The 20713-nt window shown below is 41.9% G+C and overlaps 1 protein-coding gene across 15 annotated transcripts in view; it reads right to left on the reverse strand.

The window, feature by feature from the left end:
- Positions 1 to 259: 259 nt before the first annotated feature.
- Positions 260 to 20713, reverse strand: part of SGMS1 (sphingomyelin synthase 1) — a 110877-nt gene continuing 90423 nt past the window's right edge. For 14 of the 15 annotated variants that reach the window (XM_069795919.1, XM_069795913.1, XM_069795918.1 and 11 more), the window contains 5 exons: positions 14572 to 15414; positions 9094 to 9211; positions 5646 to 5799; positions 4739 to 4905; positions 260 to 2804 (listed from right to left, as the gene is read on the reverse strand). In XM_069795919.1, coding sequence (XP_069652020.1) covers positions 2625 to 2804; positions 4739 to 4905; positions 5646 to 5799; positions 9094 to 9211; positions 14572 to 15194 — 1242 coding nt within the window. In that variant the 5' untranslated portion in view covers positions 15195 to 15414 and the 3' untranslated portion in view covers positions 260 to 2624. Of the gene's footprint in view, positions 2805 to 4738; positions 4906 to 5645; positions 5800 to 9093; positions 9212 to 14571; positions 15415 to 17290; positions 17311 to 20713 lie in introns of those variants that run through there. The other variant, XM_069795928.1, reaches the window with a different exon arrangement.

The raw sequence follows: 20713 nt of genomic DNA on the forward strand, positions 1-20713 counted from the left end.
AGAGAACAAGGCACCACAAGCGCCACAGTCTGGAGTTAACACTGATGCACAACAATTTTGTCCCATACCTATTCCCTTCGTCCCCTCCTCCAGGCTAGGCAGCACCGAGAGCAACACCACACTGCTGAGCTCCATGTCCCTGCTTGCCCAGACTTATTTCTCCAGACAGCATGCTTTACCAAAGCACAACTCTGCTGTGAAAAAAATGAAACCATGTTTAGCAAGATCCATGCAGTAAGTCAGACACTACAATGCAGAATTCAGCAGATTCCATTTAATGTCATGTGCATATATCCATACATTTACTTATGTCAATGGTTTTGATGTGCGTGATGCCGGGTCTTGAAAAATCTACTCGTTCATTTACGTCTGGGAGCGTGAATTCTCTCAAGCAATCATCTCGGGGTGGGTTTGCCTTTTTTAAAAATTGACTTTCGACCACATAATTGCAAAGATAATACCGTGAATTGAAGCTAAAGCATGCAGAGCTGATCCCTAAAATTCACAGACAGCTCTGCAAATGCTGTTGCAAAGGGTTTTGCCAAGAAGCATGGGGCGTGAAGAAATCCCCTCCCTCCCAGGGAGGAAGAGACCTGATAAGAAACAGGTTAGTCTTGTTAAGCATCTCGAGCAACTGCGAGGCAAAGCAGCAGAAGTAACACCCCATCAATTCTTCAAGGAAGTTTTTGGCCAAGGCTGAGGAACAGGGCAGTGAAGTAGAGCTAAACCATCCCCCCCAAAAAAGGAAAATAAGAAATTACACTTTCACCACCACATACTCACAGAAATTTCACTTTTTTTTTTTTGTTTTGGTGTTGTTTAAGTGACAGGACTGCTAGATCCCGGGGTCATGGATGTTTACCCTGCAATGAGCTCCGTCCCAGCAGTTTTGGGGTAGATTTTTCAAGCCCTGGTGATGGCTCCCAGGAAGGCTTCTCCCATCCGCTCCCAGCTCCCGCATGATCAGAATCTATTGCATAGCATTTATTTCAGATAAGGCACTGTTTTGCCCAACGTGAACAGCAATTCAAAATCAATGCAGTTTCCATACAGTCCAAATTTGATGGCCTATAGTGCAATAACACATAAAATTAAAGGCAAGGTTTGGAAGAATAAACCCAGCTTTAAATTTAAACTTAATATTAAAAAGATAAAGAAAACTACATTTTTCAAAAGCCTTTTTATTTTCCTTCACCATTGTTGTTTTACAATACAAATATCACCTTGTGAATACACAAAAACCCTACAGAAGATAACTCTGCTTCACGTAAAATACAGAATGGATATATATATATATTTATATATATATTTTCTCTTCTTCTTTCTTTAAAAAAACTATTCTGTTCTGCACATTGGCAAGTTTAGGATAGAATACTTCCCCAAACATACAGTATGTATGGTAGGAGTGAAACTTATAATTACATGCAGTTTCTGCACAAGTATTTTAAAGAAATAGATTATCTTTGTTGTTTTTCAACAACATTTCAATACGGGATGGAGAAACCATTCATAGTTCACTCAGTGATCATTTGTAAAATTCTTAAAAAACAGGAATTCATGGCTGTTTTTCTTTTTAAAATACAGCTACCAAGTAGACAATAAAGTGATACCTTTTAATTTGACCTGCCCACAATGTGTGAGCAAGATCGGACCCTTTTTATTTGGTTTTTTCTCCCTACACATGGCAATTTCAACATTATAAGCAAATTTCCAGTTTAATTTAGCTATAAATGCAAAAATTAGTAATTATACAGTATATATAATTCTGCTTTCATGGAATACTTTATTTTAAATAAAAACATTTAAGACTGCCTACTGACCATACAATCAAGACAAGAAAGGCACTAGAAACATAGACAAATCTCTCTCTCCCAAGAAGCATTTTCTTTAAATTTTAACTCTCTATTCTCTGACATGTAAAAATCTTTTTAAATTTAATTTTCATACACATTTTGAAAAATAAAGTTAGGAAATACTTAGAAAATCACTTTACAACTTTTTTTTCTTCTTTTTTTTCTCTTTTTTTTTCTTTTTTTTTTTTGCACTTTTTGACACAGTCACTGCAGATTCTACAAAATCAAGATTACCAAACCTTTCTGTGTCTATCATCTTATTTGTAGCACGGTGCAACAGGTAGAAAGATTTCTCGATTTTACCCAAGGCAGGTATTTAGAAACCTTCATATAGTCATTTGCTAGAAAATGGCTTACAGCCCAATCTTTGGGGCAAGAGATATGAAAAGTATGTTTTCCCAAGAAAATAATATGCTTTATTCCCAGACGTGACTGGAAAGACCAGAACTTATGATATAAAAGCTTTCATTTATGCTCTCGCATCATATACAAAGGAACATGGTGATGGGTAAATGTAAATCCCAAATCTATTAACAAGAAATGTATAACAGTGCATGATAAGTTAAATTTTCTTTATTGTTGTCCAACGCAGATCCTTTGGAGAGAAAAAAAGATCACAGTGCTTACCAGGTAACTGAATAGGTTAAGTCAAGGGAACTGTTAAAAGAAAGGGTTAGGGAGGGGTTGATTTTTTTTATGGCATCTTCTCGTACGGAGTTCTTAGCACTTGGGACAGGTCCTTTCCCCCCCATTTTGTCCGTTGACACGCTGTTATGTGTCATTCACCAGTCGGCTGTATTTCACCTGCCTGCCCCGGTGCAGCACCGGCCAGGGGAAGGGCCAGTGGTAGGAGCGAGGTACAATTCCTTGGACATTCTTTTCAAAGTACTGGAAGGGCTTGTACCACCAGACCCTTGCAAGGAGGTTAGTTTGGGAAGCTTCTTTTAGCACCTGCACAAAGATAATCAGAAAAAAAAGAATTATTAAAGAGCACATCACTTACTCGCATGACTTCATTGCACATCACTTGCTACTGTTCATCAGTGGCGTCTTGCTTACAGCTGCTTCCAAAAATCTCTTGATATCTAGAAACACCTCCCAAACAGATCTGCATGAACAAAGATCAAGAGGAGCCGAGCTACTTTTCCATAGCTGCCACCCCCCGCCCCCCGCCAAACATTGCTCCTAAGTGATGCTCACCCTCATTTCCAAGACCTCAGCTGTTCAATGGTCCCACAGGAAAAGAATGAAAGGCCCAAAAGATCGGTCTCTCCTCTCCTTTGGGAATGAAAAAAACCCAACCCAAAGCACAGCTGTTTCCATAAGTATCTCTGAAATTACCTATAGCTCAAGAATTGCTTTGGAGCCCAGCTGTGTGCCTACAGAGCAATGAGCAAAGCATGCCTCAACCCATCCGGAGGAGGTAATGAACCCTGCCCTGCCCTCCACGTGCTCTCAAACTGCTCCCACCCCCACTTTGGCTTCTCCCAGCCATGAGCAAGCCACAGCTGAGACACAAGGAGTGGGCAGGCACCAAGGGAATTATCCAACTACCCTGCTGCACATTTTCAGTGCCAGAGCAGGGAAGCATTCTATCAGCCCACCAGGAAGTGCAAGCACGGGGTTTGTATGTTAAGCTTTCTTTCCATGTCATAAACTCACATGTAAAATAAATTCACTCTAGCTTTTGCTTTTGATTTTAAGGTCAGATACAAGCCACAGCCCTCTGCACATGCAGCAGCACCAGGAAGGACAATGCAATTAGGTATTTGGTGGTAAAAATGTACCACAGGGCTTGACTGTGGTATATCACTTCAAGTAGCATCAAAATCACTGGAATAATATGACATGGTAGCTAGAAGACCTTGATATGATCTAAAAATCTGTACCATCACAATATTAACTAATCTCCTATCATCATACTAGGTCTTTCTTAAACATAATTAACTGGAGTAATATGCAACAGATAAGCAAAGTATCTTTCTCCACGTTGTACAGAAAATATTTGGACACCAATTTGCTGTTACAGATCTAAGAGTAAGTTTCTCTTAACTCATGAGGTCTTTCCCATGGATAATAGACTTGCACATTTTCTCTCGCATTCCTCAGCATTGTAAGCTCATCTCCTATTGATCTAGTTCACTGGCAGGAATGTAAGAACAATAAGAATGACATGAGACCTCATTTAGACTTCTTCGTTTGACCTTTGAATCATTTACTGCTGCTCTCTGGTTGAGTATTACAAATCATGCTTTGCTCTCTCCCGTGAAGTGCTGTGTCTCCTCCTAAGCAGCTCCTTGTTCTCAGTATTTCCCTCATCACCCTGTTTTTCATGCCTTCCCAGACATGGGCCTTATTCTGCTGCACTATCGTCCAAAAGGAAAACATTTCCCTTGGGTAGGGGAACTTACAGCTACTTGGAAACACTTTGAAAAACTGGTTCATTTTTAGTGAGGCCTCATACTATTCGTCAAGAGACCTGTCATCTAACTAAAGGGCACAAGCCACAGAATACAAAAAAATCCCACGGCAAAAAACCCGCTCCACATCTAAACGGTTTGCTTTGCTATCACAAAACTGGCAAACTGGCCCAGAATTCAGATGGATTTCAAAAACTGAGGTTACACAGCAGAAGCAGAGAGGCCTGCCTGCGGGTATACCTTCAGGTATTTTTGCAGTCAAGACGCAAGATGAACCCAACTGATGACACCTCTTTCTTTCCTGCAAACCCAATGTGAGGGGGGGGAAGAGAGGGATTATCAACAAGACACAGGTGAGTCCACTCCTACTCCTGCAGAAAGGCTCAAGGCAAAGTGTGGATATTGGCCCACCACCACGCTACAATAAGCAGAGCCACGCGGATCCAAAGACTGGGAGAAACTCACTTGCTGGTTGGCCATTGTATGATACCACCAGAAAAGTCTTGTAGTGATGTAGTAAGCCACCACCACGTCCACAGTGTAGTGGTCATGAGCAAGGAGGATGCAGAACATCCCAACCATGCTGAGTGCCCAGCAAAGCCAGTGATACCACCAGAGTCGCCGTGGGGAATCTGGAAAGAAGCACAAGCAGTGATTATTTCAAAGCGTAACATCATCAGTGCACAAGACTATTGCTGTAATTAGCAGAGGACGCGGACTGCAATCCTGGGTGGGTAGTGCAATGCCTGCGTTAAGATTAAGAGCAGGAATGCTGAGATCACAAAATAAGTATCGTTCTCTTAAGGTGTAACTTAAAATTGTACTTGGGTTAATCAGATCCTTGGAAAATAGAAAAGCTATGAAATCTTTGAGAAACAGGCCCAATACATAATGATATAATACACCCTGGTCAGTAAAATTAACTGATTTGTATTTCAATATTGATTCTAAATAGATGGCACTCCATTCCTCTTGCCTTTCATAAAAGATAAATGCATACATTAAGGCCTGATTCTTGCAAAATGAGCAACCTTGCATGTAGCATGGCATTCACTTCTCCCTAGACTAGGAGACATATAGTTGAAATATCATCCATCAGGCCGGGGGCAATGAAGGTTTCAGTTAGATTCTAAACAAATTTTTTCTGAAATAAAATGCTTAACTCAGACATCTACACAGTGAAGTGTTTTATTTTGTCTCCAAAGTTTTCTTTTTCAGTAAGCCCTACGTCTCTGAAGTTCTATTATTTTTATTTAATGGAAAAAATGTGCATTTTTACTTTAATTGTATTTACCGATCAGCAGAACAATAATTCTTCAATTAGCAAGGAATTATACAACAGGAAATTCCACATGAACAGTAATGAACTTACACTCTTTGATAAATAAGTATGTAAGAGTTAATATGACAGTGTGACCGCTGTACAGATAGTCGCCGCACATGTTGTGGGATCCTGTGATGGACAATCCTCCGCCAGCAATTAGTTTCATTATCCTTCGCAGATGAGATTCCCAGTCTCCAAAAAGCTGGTGGAAGAGTAAAACACAAAAGCACAGCAAAATATCAGCGCTAACCTTTCAGAGTTTAAAGCAATGGTGTTAGCCAGCAACTTTGTCTTTCACTTATTTTCTCTTCTTCCTTTGATACACAAGATTAATCAGTAAATCCACAGCCTCTTCCAAAAGCTAGCAGTACAATTCTAGAGGGAAAAAGACTGGAAATGAGACATGAGTTTAAATTTTTTTATTGATGCTTTGCATCTATTATACCTGGTGTTCATGTGAGCACAGGCATATGCACCTCCATCCATTTGCCTAAAATACTATTTTATTTGAAGTATAAATGTATAAAGCATTAAGGAAATTATTACAATTTCTCTATAAATAAAATATCCCAAAGGACTACAGGTTTTTTCCTACGCCCACAATATAGATTGAAAAGGCATGGAAAAAAGGCAATTTTATTGACACACATATTTGTGTATGTATGTATGCGTGTAAAAACCCTTTACACCAGGTCACTTCCAGTTGCAATGAAAAACATGCCATCTTTTCAGTATAATACCAAAGCAACAAATTGGTCCAAAAGTTGTTAAACTCCTGTCAGTGGCTACACTCAGTGCTACACTTACAGTAAAACAGGAAGGTGAGCAAAAATTGTTTTCTATGTTATTTATAAGTACTTAATGCTGCTACCATGTAACGCATAATCTTTCTCCCAGGTCTTGTTGGCAGCCTTTGCTAATGCTTGTGGCTGTGCAGGAAAATGATTTTTTAATCGGAATCTTCAAGCAGAGCTAATGGGTTCAGATCTCCTTTTATTCATTATATTCTTGCACTGGGATATGCAATGGGTGTGTGTATATACATATATGAACCTCACATATATACAGTCAGGTTCAGAGTAACGACTCTTGGAAAACCTAAGACTTCTGTAATACTGTCCCAAAAATCCAGCTTCGCCAATAAAAAGGAATTAAAAATATTTCCAGCTATAGCTAGAATTTTGTCACATTCTCTAAACATCTATTTTTCCTTCTGTTCAAGAGGCAATGCACTGTAAAATAAACCAAGCTTAATTCATCTTGTTCATAACAGCACAGCCCCTACAGATGATAATCCAACAGAAAACAGGATGAACTGCCCAAGCTGTACGTCCAGCTGCCAAAACCCAGATTCAACACACAGAAGAAAGTATCTCACTTCAAACTCTAAGGCCTCCCACTGCCCTGCCTTGGAAAGTCTTCAAAATCATTTCTTTCCACTTCACATTCCAAAAGAAACATATATGGTGTTTGTCAGACCATGGTGCCAAACTTCTGCAGTGGCTTTAACTCACACAATCCACACGAGCAAAAGGAATGTTACCCCACACCTGAAGGATTTGCTCTGACCCATCTCCAAACCATAAGGCTGGTTCAGAGGGAGTTTCTGAAAAAACTTCAATCTGCCTTAGGAAAACCAAATCAAAATAAACCAAGTCCTTTCTGGTGAGGACACCCCTCTCCCTTCTTTCAGGAGACTGAAGGGCAGCTGGCACTGTCCTAAGACTTTATTTTTGCTGCTCCCAGCTCTAAAACAAGCCCAAATGTTAAATACACAAAGAAAATGTATGCTGTATGACAAGCACAGCCACGACATACTGAGCACCTCTGGGACCCAATGGGAGGTTATATATTATATTATGCCTATATTATTGGCATGTTTTTCTTTTATTTTAAAGCTCGGTCTTGCTTTAAGAAGTGGAAATTATTAATTTCTGACAGATTTAAACAGGGTCTTTGCAGCAATTAAACACTTCCTGCTAACAGTTCCTTACAAAACATTAAAATGCTCCCCAAAGCCCACTCTTCATAATCATATATAACTCAACAAGGTGTTGAGAGGTTATTGTTTTCCCACCAGTATATTTATAGCTTTCAAGAAAGCCCAGCTAATCCTTAGTCTTATCGGGGCAATAGAAGAGCACAACATAGGCTTGTCTTTACTTGAGTAATGAGACGGACTTGCCAACGCTGTAATTTCCCAAACCAGCAGATTTACTCACTTCAGCCCATAAATACCTGTGTTCTTTCTTTAATTTCATAATGGCTGACTGATCAAATACAATGCCGTCTCCTCTCCCACTCGCTTCTCTTTACAAAAGACCTCGGTCCCTCAAAAAGCCACATGTGGCTTGGCAAACGCTCTGCCTTGTCAAACAACTGGTATAGCACATTCATTGGCTTTATTCCCCTGAGGACCCAAAGCATTTTGGTTTTGTTTGTACACACCAGCAATCCTCACTGAAACAGCGACAGCATGTGTACCGAGTCGAATCAGGATTTTACTACCTGTAAATCAGTGATTTTACTACCTGTCATCTGACTTATGGCTATGCACACAAAGTCACTGAACTGTGCATGCAGTAGACATTTCACAGAAATTACTTTTTTCCCCCTTTTTTTCCTGCTTAAATCAAGCTATAGCACAAACAACCCCAGGAGGAGCACGGAGATGAACCAGTGTGGAGAAAGAGCACTTGTGTCCAATATATGTACCTTGTTCCCTACCACAGAAGTCTGGTCTGTGTTAGACTGCATTTCCCTACCACAAACAGCACGTTGCAGTAAGGACCACGCTTACACCAATGCTTGTGTGATACGAGATGGATGCAACACCACCAGCCCTGTCCCATCTCCATCCCAAGCACGCAAATCACCCTTCAAGGCTGACTACAAAGGTCTTGCCTAAGGAGCTCTGTTTCGGTAGCTTGGTTTCAGCCATGGCTTTCACAAGCCCATTTTATTCCTCAGCATAACAAACAGGAGTCAGTGCTAGATTGGGGAGGAGGTGGCAAGTCCTTGCGCTAACACAATTGCAAAAAAATATGCAGGGATAAATGGTTGCAAAGCAGACAGTTTCAGCAGCCTTAGGAAAGTCTCTCTGGGGCATTTTCAAACACAAATCGTACTTGGATTTGACACCCTGAAGTGTTTAGAAATAAATGAGTCACATACGGCACCTCGGCAAGTTGCACACCTTCAACTGCTTCAGTGGAGATAGAAAAATGCTGATTGTGCAAATCAGTTGAAAATGCTACAGATATTGCATAGATTAGCGCTTCGAAAAGGGTGGGAATGCCTGCACTGCCCCACGGCAACCGTCAACACCTTCACCGAGAGGGAAGCCAATGATCTGCAGGACATCCCCATCATGCCAAACTGGTATTTTCAAATTAGAAACAATTACTGAAAAAGTGTTGCTGACAGTTTTGGTAACAGCAGGACAAGGGGAAAATATACAGATTAAAATATGGAAAAGCAGCCAGAAGAAATTTACCTTTGGAGAACACTTGAAATGCATGCCAGGTACTGGGAGTGTAGTCACATACATTGTAATACACCGATACAGGTATAGTGTGCCAACTATACAGAAAAATCTTCTGCTAATTATAGACCTAGAAGAAAAAAAGAAAAAAGAAAAAAAGGCAAAAAAATAAGGCGGTCACTCAATGCAAAGAAAACACGCGAAGGTAAATAAAATAAACTACCAACTGTTCTCTTCTCAATGCTTTTGAACCTTGTGACAGTATCAGCTTACACATGAGAATACTGAATTACCTTACAAATATTCCCATGCTTTACAGGTCAGAAAAAGAGCAACTCAACTTACATTACGCATGAAGGTCATTACAGGAAATACAAGGATTAGAATACAAAAACCTGTGCAGATTTAGTGTTGAAGACATTAAAAGGGATTTCATGCCCCGCAGCCCTCCATTAGCTTTGAGCGGTCACTAATTTTCTATTCAAGGCAGGGGATAAAGTTACAATATTTTCATTCTAAGATGAAAAGGAGTAAATTTATTTTGGCTGACACACAGATTTAGTAATTACAAAGGGCTGCTTGAGAAGAAATAGCTTGTATGACCCAAACAAGCAAGAACACATCTTTTCCAAGCAGCATTAAGGAGGAAGCAATTCACATGAGCAACAAAACCTCCAAAGTACAAATTTAGAGCTGCGTTGGCTACAGGATGGGGTGTTTTCACGGGAAGCCACTCTCAAGGCAAGCAGCCATAGCTGCAAAGAGATTTATTCATTGAGGGCTGCCAGCAAGTAGCTGACGTACGCAGAGAGGGCAGATGCAATTTTGGGGTACCGTGATGCAGTTCTGCAACACCAGCAAGGGCACCCGGGGTAAAGAGCTGCAGCTTCGACTCAGGAGTGACAGCCAGCACCAAAACTGGCCCGCTGAGTTTCACTGTCAAGTACCGGCTAATAACATCACAAGGAAAGAGCTATGACAATTAAACCCCTTCTGGCACATCTGTCAGGACAGGAGCAATCTCTGTCTGAGCTCACACAGAGTTCAGCAAAGAGAAATCGCTGCCGGTGTTACAAAAAATCAAGGGCAAATCCAGTTACAGCAGTTCGTGGCCTTAACCACATCAACCATTTGCGTTCTCTGCTGGTTACAGACCCTGTTGGTTTCAGTTGATTTTAAACCATTGTTATTTACAATTATGATCGTTTGGGGAATACAAGGGTTACAACACAAGCTGCAAGTTCTGGCATTCATTTGTTGCTATTTTGAAGCATTCACTTTTTAAAAAACAGTATTTCTATCAAGCTGAGCTCTTTCAAAGCTCAAAATTGGCCATCTTTTTTATTTTTAATAGCTTTTGGCAGAGTTATTAAACTGTCGTGCTCCACTCTCGAGGAGTATGACTGCAGTGCCAGATCAATAACAACTGCGTGTCTTAATTTATCAGAAAAGCTTCAACTATTACAGTGTAAATGCATTTTGCACTCGAGCGCTCACTGCTATTGAAACACAGTATTTCATATTTTTTCTTCCCCCTCCTGGTGTAAACATGGACAAAGCTGGGAGTTAAAAATTATACTTTATTAATGTAGCTCCATGGACTGAAATTTAAGAGTGGAAGGCACCATGCCATTTGGACAGTGGTTTTCCTCTGCATTTTGTATGGGGAATTTTCCTCTCGGAAGGGTGATCCAATAAAGATCTCACGCTTGTGCCTCGCTTTTATAACCAGACACGAACTTGCTTTTCTTTATAACCTGGTTTAAAGACAAACAGGGGGGTTGGGGATTAAAGACTGAGCAGCACTATATTTCAAGAGACCAAAGAAGTGGCAGTGTTTTATCAAGCACTGCACTTTTTTTTTAATTAAAACTACCCACAAACCTACTTAATTTAGCTGGATTTAGCTTATTTTAGCTTAGGAAAGTTTGTGTCAAAGTGCTCTGTACTGTAATACAGAAGAAATGTAAAATGCCTCATATTTTCCCTTCTCAAAAGGATTTGTGTGTGTGCATGTGTGATTATGAGCCAGCTAGCAAGTACAACCTCTAAGCTTATTACTGGCCAAGACAACTTTTATTACAGCTATCCAGACCTCACCTAATGTGGGTAGGGAGTGTGCTGCTTCTTCAGTCCCATGAGCGTGCAGGCTGAATCAGATGTCCCGCATGGCCAAAAACCAGCATTGTACTTCTCCCAAAACATCTGGGAATGCTTCCCAGAGAAGTTAATTCTGCCTCAGCAGCTCGCCTGGACTCCTCGAGCTCCCCGTGGTGTCTGCGGAAAAAGGCTTGGGCAGCCCAGAGTCCCCAGCCAAGACCTGCACACCCGCCTTGCTCCTGCTTTCTGGTAAGAAACCAACCCAACCCAATGCCATGGACAGTATTCTGTATGGATGTTCAAAGAAAGCTGTCACTGATTTCCTCACACCAAATCTAGTGCCTTGCCCTGAAGCCACCCAGAAACTCCAGTCTCTACTTGAAGGTAAAATTAATATTCAGGAAAGAAAGCGGTAACAGGGCCCAAGGGAAGCCCTGCACTGTGGTTAGCTGGATAGACACACCCAACAGCCTCTTTCATTTTGGCCCCGACTTTGCAGTCCAACGAAGAAGACACGTAGGTCCTATTCAACATCATCATGCAATCCCTGGACTAAACAAGGAAGACCTGAGTGAGCAGCATCATGAATGACATATCTCTATTGTCCTTCATGGCTTGGGAGAACGGCAGGCTCAGCTTGGATGAAATCAGGTTATTGGCAAATAATGGATCTGGTAGGATAAGCAATAGGAATTTCACTGCTTGGCAAAGAAAAATGTCTCAAGAAGCCTGAAACTATGGAGCTGCCTCCTTCGGTCAAAGGTTCAGCCCAGCCACTGGCTGCAATTCAGCTCATGGATAACAATGCTGCTGGTTCACCAGTGGCCCTGAGCTTGCACTTGGAGACACCTGTGAATGATATCTCTGAGTAGGAGAGGAACCAGGTCTCAACCTGCCCAGCAATCACCTGGATTCACGTCTTACCTTCAGATGTTGCAGATGTGTGGCAATGGCTATCCCTGACACCATCAGAGGTCAGAGAAGTCAGTAAGGTCTAGCTGGCTTAATTCCCTCTCTTCATTCTTGATTTAAGTTTTAAAGGGAGGTGATAACCCACACCACAAAAGTGATTCAAGTCTTTTTACAGCACTTAGTGGTTCACCATCCAAACCCACGAGAATGAGGTCCTCCAGATAAAGTGACCTCACTGGACTCCTGTTCCCATGCACACCTCTCCCATTCTTCCCTTTCTGCTGCTTACCAACAGCTTGGGCCTCTTGGACTTTGATACCTTTGCTCATTGACATAAAAGACGACTTTTAGAAGAAAGAAGGATAAAAGAAGCATTATGTGACCAGTACGCACACTGACCAGCGTTGACCAGCTATTCCAGGTTTGATATTGGGAATGGAAAGCTCTGCACCTCCCTGACACCTTCCCCTAACAACAGAAAGAGCCCTTCTAAAGCAAGTAAAAACAAACACATCAAAGCAATGGGGATGGGCTAGGGGGGAATCTTCACATCTATCAATGATATCAACATACTTTATCATCAAGTCAACCCATGTCTCTCACTGCTTCGAAATCTCCAAGGACATTATGGCCTCTGCCGTTCTTAATCTAAAGACTCTGCTCAGCTCCATCACAGGGTGTTTGATCCCTCATATAGCCCTATTAACCTGACAACCCATTCTTGACCTTCTCTGGGTGCTTCCCTTGGTTTTGAACAACAGTTACATTCAGAGACCCCAGGAAAGTTAATGATCCCCCACGTTCACCACAGGCAGCTGGAGCAGTGGGGAGAGGAGCTGGAGTGCAGTTGGTAGCACTGCAGCCACCAATGTAAGAGCGATACTGAAGCTTACAGCCATAAACAAAACAAGAGGCCAAGCTGGGGTAAATCCTTGCTCTTGCACATATGTGCACATTTAAAAAAACAAAACAAAACAAAAAACCAAGCAATTCCACAGTTTTTTACAGTCCTATAATAACAATAAATTAACCATTCTAGAAACCTTCCTTTAAGGAATGCCACCTCTGTAAAAGTGTAGAACGGTTTTAAAATTTCACCTGATAAAATATATTACATAGTATAAAACAGTAGAAAAGATGAATAAACCATCATCTCAGTCTTGTGGATTACTTAAACATTTGTCACATTCCTATGGAAACCCACAGTTGTGGTGCACAAGGGCATCCTGCCCCAGTTTAGCAGTTCTCTCTTTTCAAGCCACCTGTACCTTATGAAGGTGGTGAACCACATGCTTACGTTTAAGTTTTAAAGTTTTTCTCCATTATAAGGGTGAGTGATCCATTGGCCTCTGTTTTTATTTCTTTTAAAAAGGGAAATCTGTAATTCTAAGGACATTACAAAATCCTGTGAACTGAAGGATCTTGTATTTCACACAGTGGGGCCCAAATTATGTTCTTTCCTCAGTTTCCTACACAGGAGTCACAAAAAAGAGTCAGTGAACAGGTAAAGAATGAGATGTTGTATTAGCAGAGGAGAAGAGGAGACCCTCTTTGGGCTGGTCAGCTATGGGGACATTCTTGTGCCTGGTTTCTGAAAGGAAAGGCGATATGCCACCTCATACTGCTTAAAGCCACTTGACTTCAAACTCTTCATTCACAGCCATGGCAGCACAAGGATTTCTATCAGACACTCGTGGTAAGGCAGCCAAAGGTGTGGATTTACAGCAGTATAAATACCCCCAATTAAGCATCTGCACGCACTCTGTGGAGGGTAAGCAGTAGGTTACTTCCACTGGCAGGCAACTTCACCCTTGCAATTCTGACCAGTATGAACAAGAAGGCAGACAACCACTAAGACCTTGCAAATTCATTGCACATCTATGCTTTTGCATATTTTATGATTAGCTTTTGACATGCTTTGTGTTTGACATTACCTGTCCCATCTAATGTCAAGCAGAAAAGGTACTTCAACACTTTTTCATGCAACACTGTGTAGGTGCACAGACTAAACCACTGCCTGTTGGTTTTGTCCAAGAGCATCATCATCTTAGGGTAGGTCTTTACATCAGGCAAACTACAGAGACTCTAAACCGATCCTAAGTTGGTTCGCAGCTGTGTTCACAACAGTGTGAGCTGTGCTCCCTCTAAACAGACAGGACAGTCAACTGAGTTAAGAACATCATTACGTTCAATTCGTGGCTTTTCACACATGAAAAGGGCTCAGGTTAATTGTGCAGGCAAACAAGACCAAGCCTATTTCTTAGTTTCTTAGTTAGCAGTTGGACTGAACTTCTCCCTTTTGTGCAAGCAGCCCACACAAACTGCAGTTTGCCTATGGCATGGTATCTTTCAGTTCAGGAAACCAAAATCAGAAAGATCACAAGAAGCTTCATTTTATTTGGATGTAAACCAGTATCTGACCTCCAAAATCTGTCAGAAGTATACCCTAACACCCGGTTTTCAAAAGGTTTTACTTACTTGTATTTTAAGAGCAGCCACTGAATAAACCACAGTCCTACAAGGATCATGCCGTTGATTTCACAAATAGAAAAAGCCCATTGCACCCGATCAAAGCGATCAAAAAATGCATCTGGTAGGGGAGGCTGCACCTCCTTGGGAGGCACTCGTTCATGAACGACTGAGATAGTCACTGTGGTAAAGATGAAACAAAAAAGTGCATAAATAAAAGCCAGGAAAGTCTTGCCCCATTCCATAGGATACTGTGAGCGCTCTGGCTCTGGCATGGGGATCTTTATCATCTCCTTCTTATAACCATTTGGCATCCCGTTCAGCTTCATTTTACTGCTAAAGCCATTCTCACGCATGGTGTTGCTCATGCTGACACAGATGTGCCCGTTGACATGCCCGTTTTTGTGAGCCTCAATGTGGTGAGCCATTTTTAAAGTTTCAATCATGTGCAATAGCCGCTGTCCACTGTCGGAAGACACCCGGGAGAGAGGCGTCTTCTTAAAATCCTCCTCCGTGAGGTTGATCAAATCCTGCCCTGTGAAGCTCTTCAATGGCTCACAATACTCCGGCACAGCATTTTCCGTTAGCCAATTCGTCACCTCCTCAGGTGACCACGACACCACTTCTTTCATCTCGCCAGGCAGCTGGGGCACAGTCTGACATCAATTTTAAACTGGGCAGCAGTCACTGCGACTCCAGCGTGTCGGAAAGCTCCTCCTTGGCTTCATCTTGTCCGAGGAAGCAGTTTGGTGAAAGGCAAGTCTCTGTCTCTAACCACCCGATATGAGCATCCAGGCGCTGTGGCAAATATAGGAAATGGTTCACTTCATATTCGTGTTGGCATTCTTCTTTCTGGGGAGGAGAAAAACCCCAAACCAGTCATTAGGACAGCATTTACCAATAGTTTGCAATTCATGTTTGAAGACAAAATTACTGCAAAACAATAGCTAGACTCTGGCATGGAAAAGACTAACTGATTTGAGCTCTGGCCTTGTATACACAGCACTGTCCTTTCCGAGCTTGCTACTGATTTCTCAAGAGCTTTAACAGTTTTGTGTTATGAACACCACTTTGCAGCTGTGGGAGGGACTCCTTCCTGCTCTATATTTGTTAAATTTTCTATTACTATGTGGCTTTGGTCCATAACCAGTACCCAAACTCCTCTTAAAATCATAATACTAATGGATTTAAGGATCTACAGAGCAAATGTTTAGTGTTACTCATGTCACAAACCTTCTCTCCCCCTTACAGACTGGTATCTTAATGCAATGTGTTGCACCTAGTTATTGAATAGGAAGCCTGGATTTTGATCTGCATGGCAAAAATACCACAAAAAATGCTTTTCTACAGGTCAGCAACACAAAAAAAAAAAAAGACATAGATAAGCAAGGTTATACTCTCTGGACCAAAGCACCAGCAGGAAAATAAATGTCCAAACAGGTTAGCCTGAAAATAAACTGAAGCATTTAGGCTTGCAGGAGTCTAGCACATGTTTAGTAGCTTTTCAAGGTAAATTCTCTGGTTTCCATGGTATACCGCTCCAATTCAAATAAATGTTTGTTATCAGCTAAAAAAGGAACCAGTAGAAAAATGAAAGCAAAATTTAAAAAAAAAAAAAAAGGAACTAGGTAAAAAATTTCTACACCCAATTAATTACAAAAATAGCTTAGCTTAGACAAGCTGATCACTTCTAATACAAAAATTACAGGAAAACAGATGTTGCTTGCTGGAACATCTTCCTGCACTTTTGAGACAAGAGCAGCAAAATCCTCAGCACAAGGCAGTGATCATGTGGCAGTGAATGCCACAAGCAAATTCCCAGGTTTGCAATGTTTATTCAACGAACAAAGAAAAAATGGTCCTCCCCAGAGCAAAGAGAGGAAAACAATGAGAACCCCTGTCTCCAGCCTCCAGCCCACAGACCAAGTGTCTCCTGCAGGAGGCTGTGATATCGTAAACACAAAGTGACCTAAAGAAAGTAACACCATGGGGAAAAAACACCTTGTATTTTCAAAAGTCATATCATGCCTTTATCAGCTTAAAGACTATTTTTAGCCTCTTACAAGCTACCAGATGTTTGCATCTCATCACAGGGAGCAAAGTTGCCACTGAGGAAAACCAAAATAATCTACACTACTGGCACGATTTGAGTAGAAGTGCTACAAAACAGATACAGAGCTATATTCCTACACAAAACCTGACCATGCTGCACATACATATATTTTTTGACCTGTTACCTCTAAACTGAGCAAGAAACACAAGGTGCAGTTTTTAATCTGTTTCTCTGTGGAATGAACCAGGTCTGGTGATTAAGAAAAGAAAAAGCTTTGGATGAAGGACAGGCAGTACTTTGCGTACGTACACCACCTCTCACTTGCTGGGCACGCCATGCATGTGAACGTATTTCAATCCGTGGAACAAACAGGGATGAAGATTAATATTCCCCCTTATGAATATCTGTGCTGTTTTAGAACAGCGGAAGAGAGGATACAGCTCTATTTTCTTTCTTTTTTCAGTGGGATTATATGTACTGAGGAAGGCTTTTAGCGACAGATCACTTCATTATTCAAGTTGTGTTTAGCAAATCAGTATTTAGTTACACAGCTCTGAACATGGAAAAAAGGATGGATTGAATTACGCATGTTAACCCACATTAGAAACTCCTACAAGACTTTAACCGAAGGAGAGCAGCTTCGCTCTCCACCACGCTGGTCTCCGCTGTACTCACTGTAGTCAGGTTATCACAGGGCACCTGAAATCCTGGGTCACAGCACAAAGCTCAAGCAGGAACCTCGCATCCTTACTCCATGCCAGGGAGACTTGGTGTCACCAGCAGCTATGGGAAGATGTTTTGCCTCCAGCTCCCTGTTTGGCCTCAGTCTGTGCATTAAGGGCAATGTCAGCCTTGAGCTACCTTGCTTACTAACACTTCTGGCTCGACTCGCTCAATGCAGACCAAGGAGATGGAAACACCATTGCCTTTTGGATGTCCACAATATTTCAGTCTCAGGTGATGCACCGGTAAGTCACAACTCAAGGAATCAGTGTCTATGTGAAGGAAAATGCAACACACACTTTCACACTTGTCCTAGGGTCGAAGCTTAGGTTGAAATCCACAAGATGCAGCACCAGAAACTGCACAGCATCAAATTCACAATTAATGCTAACAGACTTCTCTGCTGGCTTGTTGTTTCCAAGGGTAGCACCTTAACAATCTTGACAAAGCCTAAGTTATTTATTTTTTAATCCTGTTACACCACCTGGGCTCTTAGTCTGCAGCAAGACCTCATTTTCCCATGCCATTTAACAGCTACATCAGCTGCCTCTCCAAGTTTTGCTTTACAAATTCAGCATGAAGTTGGGGTTGTCAGAGCACTCTGTGTACACGAAGTGGGGCGGTATTAAACCTTTTCAATTTTAAACACTGGAGTGACTGAATCACAGTTTCCCAAAACACTCAGAAAGGAGGAAAGTGGACCCTTAACTGTTATCCTCCCAACATACCAGCCTTTCTGTCCAGCCCCTGACAACATACCGCAAGCCTCCTGCATGCTTAAGGATTCAGGATCCCAAAGACACAGTGCAATGGGCTGCATTCATCACTGTTCAGAAGCCTGTAGCCAACCTTCAAATTACATCTCCTTATTTACCATGCATATACATCTCCCCCTGCCACAGCTACACTAGTAGGTTTTAAGATGAGCTCTCTGTGGAGCCTAAAAGAACAAAAATCTGTTGCCAGCTGCAAATATTACTCTGATACTGGCACAAGAGTCATAATATGCTGGTGTAACCCCATGATACCTGGCCTGGTAGTGTTATGAGAAATAGCAAATGTGTGTGTCTTGCAGTAAAACTGCAGAGTTTGGCAATATTGCCAAAAACTACAATCAATTCAGAAACTTGCTTGTGCTTTAAACTCACCATCAGTAATGCTATTAAGGGTACCATACAGAAGAATAAAGATTGCTTGACTCCAATTTTTGTGTCTTTATGGAATATAAAATATATTTCCTAAGAGTCTTTGTTGGTTTTAAAAATGAGAAATCTCATCTCACACAGAGGCACAAACTTTCACCCCATCTCATGGACAACGATGGCATGGGGTTCACCAAGGACCAAGAAGCTACTGAGCAGAAAGCTTCAGTCCTCATGGATGACATTTCTGGGAGCATGAGCACAGTGCTGGCCAGGTGCAATCCCAGCCTGCTCCTATCACACCACCAGCGTGTAAATCACTATGGGGCATCTTTTGTAAAAGCAGAGTAACTGATACTCACAGGAGGAAGGCTTAGAGGAAACATAATACTCTGCCAAGGACGCAGGCTATGGAGTCGTTTTTGTTGAGAGTTACAATGAGAAAAAACAACTAAAATTTCTAACGAACACCTATCATTCAAACCTCCATTTCACAGCCTGTCTAATGGGGGAGGATTAAGCAAAAAAGCTTCTTTACTAACACCTTCCAGCTTGTCATATTAAAAATACCTTGTTTACTATCGTGTGTTCATGAAAGCTTCATCGGGTGAAGTTTGCAGAAATTATATGGGAGACGAACAGCCCTCGCTGACCCCCTTGCTTCCAGAAATGGTCTTATCCTGTCCACAAAAGCTGAAGACAGAAGGTGGGGACGGGCATCCGCAGCTGCCAGGCCACATCCACTGACTTAGCTTGGTCCCACTGCCCCAGCAAGGCATGGGGACGGGCAGGGGGACAGGCACACTCCCAAGGCTCCCCAGCTCTGATACGGGCTGTTAGCCTGGCCCAGGCAACTAAAACGCTCCCTCCACCTGCAGCAAATCTCCTTCATTAAGGAGCCTGTATCTGATAATGAATTATAAATAACAATGTGATTATCATAATAATACCAATTGCACTATGATAATGATGCCGTGTAAAACCAGTATCTCAAAATACCCGCACCACAAGACTGAGCAGTATGAAATAACTTCAGCAAGGGCTCCAGTCCCCACCTCCTTGTGTTTACACAACCTTTTTCCCCTGTTCCCAGCAAACATTGAAGTGCTAACTTAAAACTTTCAGACCCTTTTTTCCACTTTCCTGACAGGGAGTATTTCCCACCACCACTTCAATCTGCCTGTATGGGGGTTGTAATACTATGACCACGGCCACCCCAGTGGGTTAAACAAGTATTTGAGAGCACACTACATAACCCTGCATATCAAGATCTGCTCTCTTTTGCACTGCTTTGCAGAGATACGGTTGGGCTTAAGGACTGAATGTGGCAGCATCCACCTCTGGTTAAAGGACAAGATAATCAGCAATAAAATCATCAGCTTGCTACACCTCCACACCCGACGTGGCAGCCAAGGTGCAGAAAACTCCAGTTTTCTATCTCTAGGTCTGCTCGGAGGATAACTAAGCACTCACATTGGACGTCACTGTTTCAGATTTTGTTTCAAAGTGCATGGGCTCACCGCTGAGTGAGCGACAGACATCCCTTGGGCAGGCGGCACGAGACTTTGGAGGGTCCATGGAGCAGTAAGCTCCCTCCACAACCCCAGAGCTGGCTTACAGGTTAACATGCTGTTCCTTATTACCTCTAAACTTGCAAGCAGAAAGCATTATGTCTCATAATTAACACTGATGAGACAAAACCACATCCACCTAAAACAGCAAAAAAAGACCCCCAAAACCAGCTTGTTCATCTCCTATCTCCTCCTAAAGCACTCTAAAACCTGACCAAAGAAAACCTAAGTCTTCCCAAATCAAATCATGCCTTCCTCATGTTTGTACAGTGCTTTTATTCTCTAAGCGAGGACCTTTGCTGCCAAGGCAACAGTCACTATAGAAATCAGTAAAGTAACCAGCCATTTCAGAAACCACGACGAGCTCCTCACCAGGAGCCAAGGCGATTTTCAAGTCCTTTCAGAGGCAGTGGGTGTGTTTCAGTTCCAACACTGAGCATCCTTCCCAAACACCCCAGAAAAGTTGAGATGATAAAACCATTAGTAAAAAATAGTGTTAAAACGAGCAAGGTCCAGGGATAAGCACAGTTTGAAGACAAAATAGTGACGTTTTCTCCCTTGGAAAGCAAACGCTGAGATGCACACTGATTATGTGTGCACACACGTAAGCGGGAGAAAAACAACTGCTGTAAGGATTAAAGTTTTAATGCTTTAGAAACCAA

Source organism: Haliaeetus albicilla, chromosome 11 (genome assembly GCF_947461875.1).
Source record: "Haliaeetus albicilla chromosome 11, bHalAlb1.1, whole genome shotgun sequence".
NCBI lineage: Eukaryota > Metazoa > Chordata > Aves > Accipitriformes > Accipitridae > Haliaeetus > Haliaeetus albicilla.